The sequence below is a fragment of the Callionymus lyra genome, chromosome 7 (assembly GCF_982586985.1).
Source record: "Callionymus lyra chromosome 7, fCalLyr1.hap1.1, whole genome shotgun sequence".
In the NCBI taxonomy this organism is placed as follows: domain Eukaryota; kingdom Metazoa; phylum Chordata; class Actinopteri; order Syngnathiformes; family Callionymidae; genus Callionymus; species Callionymus lyra.
The window spans coordinates 27,092,343-27,103,637 of NC_141824.1; the positions used below are offsets into that span (position 1 = coordinate 27,092,343).

The following is an 11,295-nucleotide window of genomic DNA, read 5'->3' on the forward strand; positions in this document are numbered from 1 at the left end:
TTTATGTCTTACTAAACCAGTTTGACTGTTATTGCCTTTCAATTTAGGAGACAATCATACAAATTCCCACCAGAACTTGTAGAAATATATCATTCAAATTGAATGTACTGTTGCTCAATATTAGGAATTGAAAAACTTTGGTTTCTCTTGATTCCATGGCTCTGTGGCGCAATGGATAGCGCGTTGGACTTCTAGGTTTGAGCAGTTATTCAAAGGTTGTGGGTTCAAGTCCCACCAGAGTCGAACTTATGCAATATAATGCACAGCAATTTCACACAAATACTAAAGACTATTGGTTTATGTCTTACTAAACCAGTTTGACTGTATTTGCCTCTCAATGTAAGAGACAATCATACAAATTCCCACCAGAACTTGTAGAAATATATCATTCAAATTGAATGTACTGTGGCTCAATATTAGGAATTTAAAAACTTTAGTTTCTCTTGATTCCATGGCTCTGTGGCGCAATGGATAGCGCATTGGACTTCTAGGCTTGAGCAGTTATTCAAAGGTTGTGGGTTCAAGTCCCACCAGAGTCGAACTTATGCAATATGATGCAAAATAATGCACAGCAATTTCACACAAAGACTAAAGACTATTGGTTTATATCTTACCAAACCAGTTTGACTGTGATTGCCTCTCAATTTAAGAGACAATCATACAAATTCCCACCAGAACTTGTAGAAATATAGCATTCAAGGTGAATGTACCGTGTCTCAATATTAAGAATTTAAAAACTTTAGTTTCTCTTGATTCCATGGCTCTGTGGCGCAATGGATAGCGCGTTGGACTTCTAGGCTTGAGCAGTTATTCAAAGGTTGTGGGTTCGAGTCCCACCAGAGTCGAACTTCTGCAATATGATGCACAGCAATTTCACACAAAGACTAAAGACTATTGGTTTATGTCTTACCAAACCAGTTTGACTGTGATTGCCTGTCAATTTAAGAGACAATCATACAAATTCCCACCAGAACTTGTAGAAATAGAGCATTCAAGGTGAATGTACCGTGGATCAATATTAGGAATTTAAAAATTTAGTTTCTCTTGATTCCATGGCTCTGTGGCGCAATGGATAGCGCGTTGGACTTCTAGGTTTGAGCAGTTGTTCAAAGGTTGTGGGTTCGAGCCCACCAGAGTCGAACTTATGCAATATGATGCAAAATAATGCACAGCAATTTCACACAAAGACTAAAGACTATTGGTTTATATCTTACCAAACCAGTTTGACTGTGATTGCCTCTCAATTTAAGAGACAATCATACAAATTCCCACCAGAACTTGTAGAAATATATCATTCAAATTGAATGTACTGTTGCTCAATATTAGGAATTTAAAAACTTTAGTTTCTCTTGATTCCGTGGCGCAATGGATAGCGCATTGGACTTCTAGGTTTGAGCAGTTATTCAAAGGTTGTGGGTTCGAGTCCCACCAGAGTCGAACTTATGCAATATGATACAAAATAATGCACAGCAATTTCAAACAAAGACTAAAGACCATTGGTTTATGTCTTACCAAACCAGTTTGACTGTGATTGCCTGTCAATTTAAGAGACAATCATACAAATTCCCACCAGAACTTGTAGAAATATAGCATTCAAGGTGAATGTACCGTGTCTCAATATTAAGAATTTAAAAACTTTAGTTTCTCTTGATTCCATGGCTCTGTGGCGCAATGGATAGCGCGTTGGACTTCTAGGTTTGAGCAGTTATTCAAAGGTTGTGGGTTCAAGTCCCACCAGAGTCGAACTTATGCAATATGATGCAAAATAATGCACAGCAATTTCACACAAAGACTAAAGACTATTGGTTTATGTCTTACTAAACCAGTTTGACTTTTATTGCCTTTCAATTTAAGAGACAATCATACAAATTCCCACCAGAACTTGTAGAAATATATCATTCAAATTGAATGTACTGTTGCTCAATGTTGTAAAAGTGTGTTTCCCCTCTGGGGATGAATAAAGCTTTTCTATTCTTTCTTTCTATAGTCTTTAGTCTTTGTGTGAAATTGCTGTGCATTATTTTGCATCATATTGCATAAGTTCGACTCTGGTGGGACTCGAACCCACAACCTTTGAATAACTGCTCAAACCTAGAAGTCCAACGCGCTATACATTGCGCCACAGAGCCATGGAATCAAGAGAAACTAAAGTTTTTAAATTCCTAATATTGAGCAACAGTACATTCAATTTGAATGATATATTTCTACAAGTTCTGGTGGGAATTTGTATGATTGTCTCTTAAATTGAAAGGCAATCACAGTCAAACTGGTTTGGTAAGACATAAACCAATAGTCTTTAGTCTTTGTGTGAAATTGCTGTACATTATATTGCATAAGTTCGACTCTGGGGGGACTCGAACCCACAACCTTTGAATAACTACTCAAGCCTAGAAGTCCAACGTGGTATCCACTGCGCCACAGAATCAAGAGAAACTAGAGTTTTTAATTCTTAATATTGAGACACGGTACATTCAATTTGAATGCTATATTTCTACAAGTTCTGGTGGGAATTTGTATGATTGTCTCTTAAATTGAGAGGCAAATAAAGTCAAACTGGTTTAGTAATACATAAACCAATAGTCTTTGGTATTTGTGTGAATTTGCTGTGCATTATATTGCATAAGTTTGACTCTGGTGGGACTCGAACCCACAACCTTTGAATAACTGTTCAAGCCTAGAAGTCCAACGCGCTATCCATTGCGCCACAGAGCCATGGAATTAAGAGAAACTAAAGTTTTTAAATTCCTAATATTGAGCCACGGTACATTCAATTTGAATGCTATATTTCTACAAGTTCTGGTGGGAATTTGTATGATTGTCTCTAAAATTGAGAGGCAATCACAGTCAAACTGGTTTGGTAAGATATAAACCAATAGTCTTAGTGTGACTGCAATATTAGGAATTGAAAAACTTTGGTTTCTCTTGATTCCATGGCTCTGTGGCGCAATGGCGCAATATGATGCAAAATAATGCACAGCAATTTCACACAAAGACTAAAGACTATTGGTTTATGTCTTACAAAACCAGTTTGACTGTGATTGCCTGTCAATTTAAGAGACAATCATACAAATTCCCACCAGAACTTGTAGAAATAGAGCATTCAAGGTGAATGTACCGTGGATCAATATTAGGAATTTAAAAACTTTAGTTTCTCATAATTCCATGGCTCTGTGGCGCAATGGATAGCGCGTTGGACTTCTAGGTTTGAGCAGTTGTTCAAAGGTTGTGGGTTCGAGCCCACCAGAGTCGAACTTATGCAATATGATGCAAAATAATGCACAGCAATTTCACACAAAGACTAAAGACTATTGGTTTATATCTTACCAAACCAGTTTGACTGTGATTGCCTCTCAATTTAAGAGACAATCATACAAATTCCCACCAGAACTTGTAGAAATATATCATTCAAATTGAATGTACTGTTGCTCAATATTAGGAATTTAAAAACTTTAGTTTCTCTTGATTCCATGGCTCTGTGGCGCAATGGATAGCGCGTTGGACTTCTAGGTTTGAGCACTTATTCAAAGGTTGTGGGTTCAAGTCCCACGAGAGTCGAACTTATGCAATATGATGCAAAATAATGCACAGCAATTTCACACAAAGACTAAAGACTATTGGTTTATGTCTTACTAAACCAGTTTGACTGTTATTGCCTTTCAATTTAAGAGACAATCATACAAATTCCCACCAGAACTTGTAGAAATATATCATTCAAATTGAATGTACTGTTGCTCAATGTTGTAAAAGTGTGTTTCCCCTCTGGGGATGAATAAAGCTTTTCTATTCTTTCTTTCTATAGTCTTTAGTCTTTGTGTGAAATTGCTGTGCATTATTTTGCATCATATTGCATAAGTTCGACTCTGGTGGGCTCGAACCCACAACCTTTGAACAACTGCTCAAACCTAGAAGTCCAACGCGCTATCCATTGCGCCACAGAGCCATGGAATCAAGAGAAACTAAATTTTTAAATTCCTAGTATTGATCCACGGTACATTCACCTTGAATGCTCTATTTCTACAAGTTCTGGTGGGAATTTGTATGATTGTCTCTTAAATTGAGAGGCAATCACAGTCAAACTGGTTTGGTAAGATATAAACCAATAGTCTTTAGTCTTTGTGTGAAATTGCTGTGCATCATATTGCAGAAGTTCGACTCTGGTGGGACTCGAACCCACAACCTTTGAATAACTGCTCAAGCCTAGAAGTCCAACGCGCTATCCATTGCGCCACAGAGCCATGGAATCAAGAGAAACTAAAGTTTTTAAATTCTTAATATTGAGACACGGTACATTCACCTTGAATGCTATATTTCTACAAGTTCTGGTGGGAATTTGTATGATTGTCTCTTAAATTGAGAGGCAATCACAGTCAAACTGGTTTGGTAAGATATAAACCAATAGTCTTTAGTCTTTGTGTGAAATTGCTGTGCATTATTTTGCATCATATTGCATAAGTTCGACTCTGGTGGGACTTGAACCCACAACCTTTGAATAACTGCTCAAGCCTAGAAGTCCAATGCGCTATCCATTGCGCCACAGAGCCATGGAATCAAGAGAAACTAAAGTTTTTAAATTCCTAATATTGAGCCACAGTACATTCAATTTGAATGATATATTTCTACAAGTTCTGGTGGGAATTTGTATGATTGTCTCTTAAATTGAAAGGCAATAACAGTCAAACTGGTTTAGTAAGACATAAACCAATTGTCTTTAGTCTTTGTGTGAAATTGCTGTACATTATATTGCAGAAGTTCGACTCTGGGGGGACTCGAACCCACAACCTTTGAATAACTGCTCAAGCCTAGAAGTCCAACGTGGTATCCACTGCGCCACAGAATCAAGAGAAACTAGAGTTTTTAATTCTTAATATTGAGACACGGTACATTCAATTTGAATGCTATATTTCTACAAGTTCTGGTGGGAATTTGTATGATTGTCTCTTAAATTGAGAGGCAAATAAAGTCAAACTGGTTTAGTAATACATAAACCAATAGTCTTTGGTATTTGTGTGAATTTGCTGTGCATTATATTGCATAAGTTTGACTCTGGTGGGACTCGAACCCACAACCTTTGAATAACTGTTCAAGCCTAGAAGTCCAACGCGCTATCCATTGCACCACAGAGCCATGGAATCAAGAGAAACTAAAGTTTTTAAATTCCTAATATTGAGCCACGGTACATTCAATTTGAATGCTATATTTCTACAAGTTCTGGTGGGAATTTGTATGATTGTCTCTAAAATTGAGAGGCAATCACAGTCAAACTGGTTTGGTAAGATATAAACCAATAGTCTTAGTGTGACTGCAATATTAGGAATTGAAAAACTTTGGTTTCTCTTGATTCCATGGCTCTGTGGCGCAATGGCGCAATATGATGCAAAATAATGCACAGCAATTTCACACAAAGACTAAAGACTATTGGTTTATGTCTTACCAAACCAGTTTGACTGTGATTGCCTGTCAATTTAAGAGACAATCATACAAATTCCCACCAGAACTTGTAGAAATAGAGCATTCAAGGTGAATGTACCGTGGATCAATATTAGGAATTAAAAAATTTAGTTTCTCTTGATGCCATGGCTCTGTGGCGCAATGGATAGCGCGTTGGACTTCTAGGTTTGAGCAGTTGTTCAAAGGTTGTGGGTTCGAGTCCCACCAGAGTCAAACTTATGCAATTTGATGCAAAATAATGCACAGCAATTTCACACAAAGACTAAAGACTATTGGTTTACGTCTTACCAAACCAGTTTGACTGTGATTGCCTTTCAATTTAAGAGACAATCATACAAATTCCCACCAGAACTTGTAGATATATAGCATTCAAATTGAATGTACCGTGTCTCAATATTAAGAATTTAAAAACTTTAGTTTCTCTTGATTCCATGGCTCTGTGGCGCAATGGATAGCGTGTTGGACTTCTAGGCTTGAGCAGTTATTCAAAGGTTGTGGGTTCGAGTCCCACCAGAGTCGAACTTATGCAATATGATGCAAAATAATGCACAGCAATTTCACACAAAGACTAAAGACTAAAGACTATTGGTTTATATCTTACCAAACCAGTTTGACTGTGATTGCCTCTCAATTTAAGAGACAATCATACAAATTCCCACCAGAACTTGTAGAAATATAGCATTCAAATTGAATTTACCGTGGCTCAATATTAGGAATTTAAGAACTTTAGTTTCTCTTGATTCCATGGCTCTGTGGCGCAATGGATAGCGCGTTGGACTTCTAGGCTTGAAAACTTATTCAAAGGTTATGGGTTCGAGTCCCACCAGAGTAGAACTTATGCAATATGATGCAAAATAATGCACAGCAATTTCACACAGACTATTGGTTTATTTCTTACCAAACCAGTTTGAGTGTAATTGCCTCTTAATTTAAGAGACGATCATACAATTTCCCATCAGAACTTGTAGAAATATACCATTCAAGGTGAATGTACCGTGGCTCAATATTAGGGATTTAACAACTCTAGTTTCACCAGTATCCATGGCTCTGTGGCGCAATGGATAAAAATTCAAATGTTGTTGGTTCAAATCTTACCAGAGTCAAAGTTATGGTTTATGTTCTTCAGAAATTGTGTAAGTATTTTAGAAAAATGGATACCGCGTTGGACTTCTTGGCTTGAGCAGTTATTCAAAGGTTGTGGGTTCGAGTCCCACCAGAGTCGAACTTATGCAATATAATGCACAGCAATTTCACACAAATACTAAAGACTTTTGGTTTATGTCTTACTAAATCAGTTTGACTGTATTTGCCGCTCAATTTAAGAGCCAATCATACAAATTCCCTCCCGAACTTGTAGAAATATATCATGCAAGGTGAATGTAACGTGGCTCAATATTAGGAATTTAAAAACTTTAGTTTCTCTTGATTCCATGGCTCTGTGGTGCAATGGATAGTGTGTTGGACTTCTAGGCTTGAGCAGTTATTCAAAGGTTTTGGGTTCGAGTCCCACCAGAGTCAAACTAATGCTTTATTCTTTTAGACTAACACTTAACAATGTTGGATTTAAGCACTATATTAGTATGAACATATTCTAGCATGACCCTGTGCTGGAACATACTTCTGAGTACACTAAGCTATTCAAGTCCCATTACATTTGCATGATCTTCTGATAGCTTATACTATAGGATTAAAACGTGCCACAATGGTAACCATTATGCAGACACTTTTATCTGCCAGTCAAAATCACATTGAGCAATAATGGCCTCTAAATTTGAGAGGAGATGTTTTCATCATGAAACTTCAATTCAGTGGAACATTGGTGATTTTAGTGTTGTATAAGATGTTTTCAAGGTTCACACAACTTCTTTTCAGAACATGTAGAAATATAGCATGCAAGGTGGATGTACAGAGGCTCAATATTAGGGATTTAACAAGCTGTTTCTATGGCTCTGTGGCACAATGGATAGAGCGTTGGATTTCTAGGCTTGAGCAGTTATTCAAAGGTTGTGTGTTTGAGCCCCACAAGATTTGTAATTATGCAATATAATGCACAGCAATTTCAAACAAATACTAAAGACTAAAGGTTTATGTCTTACCAAACCAATTTGACTGTAATTGCCTCTGAATTTAAGAGACGATCTTACACGTTCCCTTCAGAAAATGTAGAAATAAAGCATGCAAGCTAAATTTACTACAGCTCAATTACATTATTTTCTTTCCTGTAAGAAATGGGTCCAAATGGCTCTTTGAGTGGTAAAGTTGCCGACCCCTGAGCTAGACATACGTCTGCCAATAGAAAGTGTAAATTCATCATATAATCATTATCAATTGACATCATTCAAACTGAAATTGTTTCTCTGCAGGGTCAAGGTGTGGACAAAGATATTCCGAAAGCTTTGACTTTTTTGAAAAGAGCAATGGACAAGGTGATTTTCTCTCTTTTGAAGTAAACGTCATACCTGAGGCTTGGGGGCCAAATAGACATTTCTGTTGGTGGCGATAGCTTAAAATAGATGATATGAATAGAAAATGGAAATTCCAAACAAATTAGACCTTTTCTAAATTTTGGTTCCTTGTGACATTCCTGACCTTAGGCAAGTTTAAAAATCATATCTCTGCGTTATTATTTCACTGCACACAGGGCTACGCACCAGCATTAAATGCATTGGCCTGGTATTACGAGCAGATTGGGAATGACTACGAGAAAGCGGTGAAGCTGTGGGAGGAAGCAGATCATCTGGGCAGTCCTGACGCTGCTTTAAATCTCGGAGTCTTGCACTCATCAGGCCGCTATCCTGGACAAGCAGCAGACCAGGTGAGCGCAAACAAGGGTCTCTCAATTCAGAAGTAGAACAAGCCTTCATCTCCTCTTCTTCTCAGTTCACAGCCTATAAGTATTTCTTGAAGTCTGCCGAGAGGGGTCACATCCGAGGAGCCGTTGAGCTGGCTCATATCTGGACCACCGGGATCCCTCGTTCTGTCGACAGACGGACATCTGATGCAGTATTGTGAGCGGATTTTTTCCATGTTCTTGTCTGACATGCTGATCTGAAATCCCTTTCAAAGGTGGGTTAAGTGGGCGGCTGAACAGAATGGACTCATGGGAACTATCTTGAGGAGAGCCCTGGACTCTTACCTGAAGCACAACATGTAAATATTCACACATCAATTGTGTTTCCATAATATGTTCAAGTTGATTTGAATTGGCACATTTTCGCTACTGCTGCTTTACAATTACATGAAGCATAAAGTTGAACAAGATGAAAATAAACAGAGAAAAAGATAATTAAAATAAATATGTAGTACAACTTAATGAAACATTAAAACTTGTTACCAGGAGTTCCAATTTTTTTTTGGCAAAACAGACCAGCCTTCACTGACTACCAGTTTATTTTTTACTTTACAAACAATTCTCCTGAACATGTTCCGATCTCATCCTTTACTTAAGGTAAGTCTTAAAACAAAGATATATAACTGGTAAATACTGATCATAGCAGAAGTAAAGAAATACAAGAATCAGTTTATAGACTTTCAATAATCTTAATCTGGTGAGTTTGATGTTGCAGCAGATGCCATGTTTCTCTCCACAGAGATGAACGAGTATTATGGGTTTGTTGATTCATATTCTGTGTGGGCTAGAAGAGAAAATACACTCTTCGGTTAGAGTGTAGCCATCTGAGAAGGTTTCAGGGTTAAAGGGTGAGTTTGAATGAATGCCTGCTTTTATAAAAGGTGATCTTTTCAACTCTGGAACAGGCTCAGCGCTCTCTACTACTACATGTTGGCTGCAGAGATGGGCTTCGCTCCAGCTCAGTTCAACATGGCGTACCTGTGTGAACAAAATCAGGTGAGTCAGTAGCCATTCATGTTCAGATAGAAGTCATCTGTGTAAACATGCTTATGCTTGTCAACAGGGAGGTTTTCTGGACGCTGCTTTCAGACAGCGCTGCATGGCCCATTACTATAACACCACAATCCAATGCCAGAATCCTGAACCTTATGGTGATTATAACATTTCGAGCAGCTTTTTGAAAGTGTTTTAAAATATGTGTTCTCTGCAGCCTTGATCAAGATGGGCGATTTATGGTTTGAAGGCCAGGTTAATGGAGTGACAGATTTGTTTTCAGCTGCAAAAATGTACACAAAAGCAGCACTCAGGAATGAGCCACAGGTTTGATTCTAATAAAGATGCATGTACATCTTTAAAATCCGCCTTCATCTTCACTTCCTTCTCAGGGATGGTACAACCTTGGCCTTCTTGCTGAAGATGGATTCACGCCGCCGCTGTTTTTGTTGATTGAATTAGGCCTTTCTGAGCTTCATATGTTGGAGAAAAAGGCGTTACAGATAGCTTTGTACAAAAGGTCAGCTTCAACTCTGAAGGTGTTGTAATTGTACGTCAGGCGCTTACACATTATTCTTCTTTGTTTCTTTTCAAAAAGGTGCAGAGATTCAGAAAACACAGATTCTTACTTGCCATGTAGTCTAGCCCTTTTCAGCGTCTACATGCATGTGTTTCGAACTGAGTATAGCGACAACCTCAAGGTAATCTCAGTTATTTATTTAAGTACTGATAATTATGATGCTGAAAATGTCTAAAAATCATCCCTTTCTGCAGGTCTTGACTGCGATCGTCGTCGTCACAGCTTCCACACTGGCCTTAGTCACCATTGGTCTGCTCAGGATACGCAGTTCACGACGCAACGACAACTCCTCTTGAACGAACACAGTTTAATATTTTTATTCATTTGTACTATAGTCTTTTATGTAGTAATTGTCATGTTTCTCAAGTTAAATTCAAGGTTTTATTTAAAATTGCACGTTTTAACTGTTGTACTTGCTTATTAAACTGATTTATGCTGAAATGTCATTTACATTATAAAAATGTGTTTCCAATGCTACAGTACTTTGCCTTTATTACAGATTTAACACATTCATCTTCGTCAAACACAATCAAAAAGGATTTCTTCCTCACACTCTATATCGTTTTTACATTATTGCTGGTCATTGTAAGACATCAACAAAATGCTTGACGATAGGTTGAACACTTACTAAGCCAACAGAAAATGCAAAATAAGATACTTATTGTCTTAACACAAGTAACGTTTAATGTCACAATTTTATATATGTAACTTACATCTTAAAATAAATATGATGTTCTATTACATGTATTATCTTAGTAAGAGTAAATACATTATTTTAAATGAATTCCTTCAGGAACGTTACAAAGCCTGGTTCGAAAAAGCTTCCAGTGTCATTGTCTTAAAGATGCAGCTTAAGATAAGTATTTCACCGTTAAAATATTGAGGTTTGAACTAAAATTATAGTCTTTTCTTATGTAATATTATATTTATAAAAAAAATGAATGCAATGTTTTTCAGAATTACATTTTTGTCTAACAAGTACCTTTTAGACTGTCCTTTGTATGAGGTCTTATCTGTGGCAGCTCTTTAAACATTTTTTTGCTGCTTGTCAAGTGGGTTCAAGGTTGTTTTTTTCTCCTGAAATTAAGGCGAAGTCCACTACTACAGTAATAGTATGAAGAATACGTCAAGGTTTGTTCTTGTAATTTGTTCGTTTAAACATAAGCAAAGTTTGAATCTGCCAAATATCCTTAGGTACATTTAGTTAATGATGGCTTGAACAATGTTGCCCAGAGCTACATTTAAGCAACTCATCAGACTGAAAATAAATGGAATTGTCTTCAGGTTTGCAAATGTATTAAAATAAAGGTATCTCAGTATCTAACATATACTTGACAGTGTTTAAATCATATTTTAATATTATAATCAAAGCTTATATAACTGAGCATTTACAATATTTATTCCCAGCACCTTTAATGTGTTA

General features: G+C 37.1%; 1 protein-coding gene and 14 non-coding genes across 15 annotated transcripts in view; 10 read left to right on the top strand and 5 right to left on the bottom strand.

Moving 5' to 3' along the window:
* Positions 1 to 10,343, top strand: part of LOC148075843 (protein sel-1 homolog 3) — a 67,569-nt gene extending 57,226 nt beyond the window's left edge. Inside the window, exons 14-23 of the mRNA XM_087795416.1 lie at positions 7,812 to 7,874; positions 8,090 to 8,263; positions 8,329 to 8,456; positions 8,515 to 8,598; positions 9,205 to 9,295; positions 9,363 to 9,450; positions 9,510 to 9,619; positions 9,685 to 9,812; positions 9,891 to 9,993; positions 10,067 to 10,343. Of these exons, the coding sequence (XP_087651542.1) occupies positions 7,812 to 7,874; positions 8,090 to 8,263; positions 8,329 to 8,456; positions 8,515 to 8,598; positions 9,205 to 9,295; positions 9,363 to 9,450; positions 9,510 to 9,619; positions 9,685 to 9,812; positions 9,891 to 9,993; positions 10,067 to 10,168 (1,071 nt within the window). The 3' untranslated portion in view covers positions 10,169 to 10,343. The remainder of the gene's footprint in view (positions 1 to 7,811; positions 7,875 to 8,089; positions 8,264 to 8,328; positions 8,457 to 8,514; positions 8,599 to 9,204; positions 9,296 to 9,362; positions 9,451 to 9,509; positions 9,620 to 9,684; positions 9,813 to 9,890; positions 9,994 to 10,066) is intronic.
* Positions 158 to 243, top strand: trnar-ucu (transfer RNA arginine (anticodon UCU)). Its single transcript is given in 2 exon segments — positions 158 to 194; positions 208 to 243. It is a non-coding gene; the product is annotated as a tRNA-Arg (tRNA).
* On the top strand, positions 454 to 539 carry trnar-ucu (transfer RNA arginine (anticodon UCU)). Its single transcript is given in 2 exon segments — positions 454 to 490; positions 504 to 539. It is a non-coding gene; the product is annotated as a tRNA-Arg (tRNA).
* trnar-ucu (transfer RNA arginine (anticodon UCU)) lies at positions 760 to 845 on the top strand. Its single transcript is given in 2 exon segments — positions 760 to 796; positions 810 to 845. It is a non-coding gene; the product is annotated as a tRNA-Arg (tRNA).
* Positions 1,352 to 1,437, top strand: trnar-ucu (transfer RNA arginine (anticodon UCU)). The gene is given in 2 exon segments: positions 1,352 to 1,388; positions 1,402 to 1,437. It is a non-coding gene; the product is annotated as a tRNA-Arg (tRNA).
* Positions 1,658 to 1,743, top strand: trnar-ucu (transfer RNA arginine (anticodon UCU)). Its single transcript is given in 2 exon segments — positions 1,658 to 1,694; positions 1,708 to 1,743. It is a non-coding gene; the product is annotated as a tRNA-Arg (tRNA).
* Positions 2,044 to 2,129, bottom strand: trnar-ucu (transfer RNA arginine (anticodon UCU)). Its single transcript is given in 2 exon segments — positions 2,044 to 2,079; positions 2,093 to 2,129. It is a non-coding gene; the product is annotated as a tRNA-Arg (tRNA).
* Positions 2,627 to 2,712, bottom strand: trnar-ucu (transfer RNA arginine (anticodon UCU)). The gene is given in 2 exon segments: positions 2,627 to 2,662; positions 2,676 to 2,712. It is a non-coding gene; the product is annotated as a tRNA-Arg (tRNA).
* trnar-ucu (transfer RNA arginine (anticodon UCU)) lies at positions 3,470 to 3,555 on the top strand. The gene is given in 2 exon segments: positions 3,470 to 3,506; positions 3,520 to 3,555. It is a non-coding gene; the product is annotated as a tRNA-Arg (tRNA).
* On the bottom strand, positions 4,150 to 4,235 carry trnar-ucu (transfer RNA arginine (anticodon UCU)). Its single transcript is given in 2 exon segments — positions 4,150 to 4,185; positions 4,199 to 4,235. It is a non-coding gene; the product is annotated as a tRNA-Arg (tRNA).
* trnar-ucu (transfer RNA arginine (anticodon UCU)) lies at positions 4,456 to 4,541 on the bottom strand. Its single transcript is given in 2 exon segments — positions 4,456 to 4,491; positions 4,505 to 4,541. It is a non-coding gene; the product is annotated as a tRNA-Arg (tRNA).
* trnar-ucu (transfer RNA arginine (anticodon UCU)) lies at positions 5,039 to 5,124 on the bottom strand. Its single transcript is given in 2 exon segments — positions 5,039 to 5,074; positions 5,088 to 5,124. It is a non-coding gene; the product is annotated as a tRNA-Arg (tRNA).
* trnar-ucu (transfer RNA arginine (anticodon UCU)) lies at positions 5,576 to 5,661 on the top strand. Its single transcript is given in 2 exon segments — positions 5,576 to 5,612; positions 5,626 to 5,661. It is a non-coding gene; the product is annotated as a tRNA-Arg (tRNA).
* trnar-ucu (transfer RNA arginine (anticodon UCU)) lies at positions 5,882 to 5,967 on the top strand. The gene is given in 2 exon segments: positions 5,882 to 5,918; positions 5,932 to 5,967. It is a non-coding gene; the product is annotated as a tRNA-Arg (tRNA).
* trnar-ucu (transfer RNA arginine (anticodon UCU)) lies at positions 6,195 to 6,280 on the top strand. The gene is given in 2 exon segments: positions 6,195 to 6,231; positions 6,245 to 6,280. It is a non-coding gene; the product is annotated as a tRNA-Arg (tRNA).
* Positions 10,344 to 11,295: the final 952 nt, after the last annotated feature.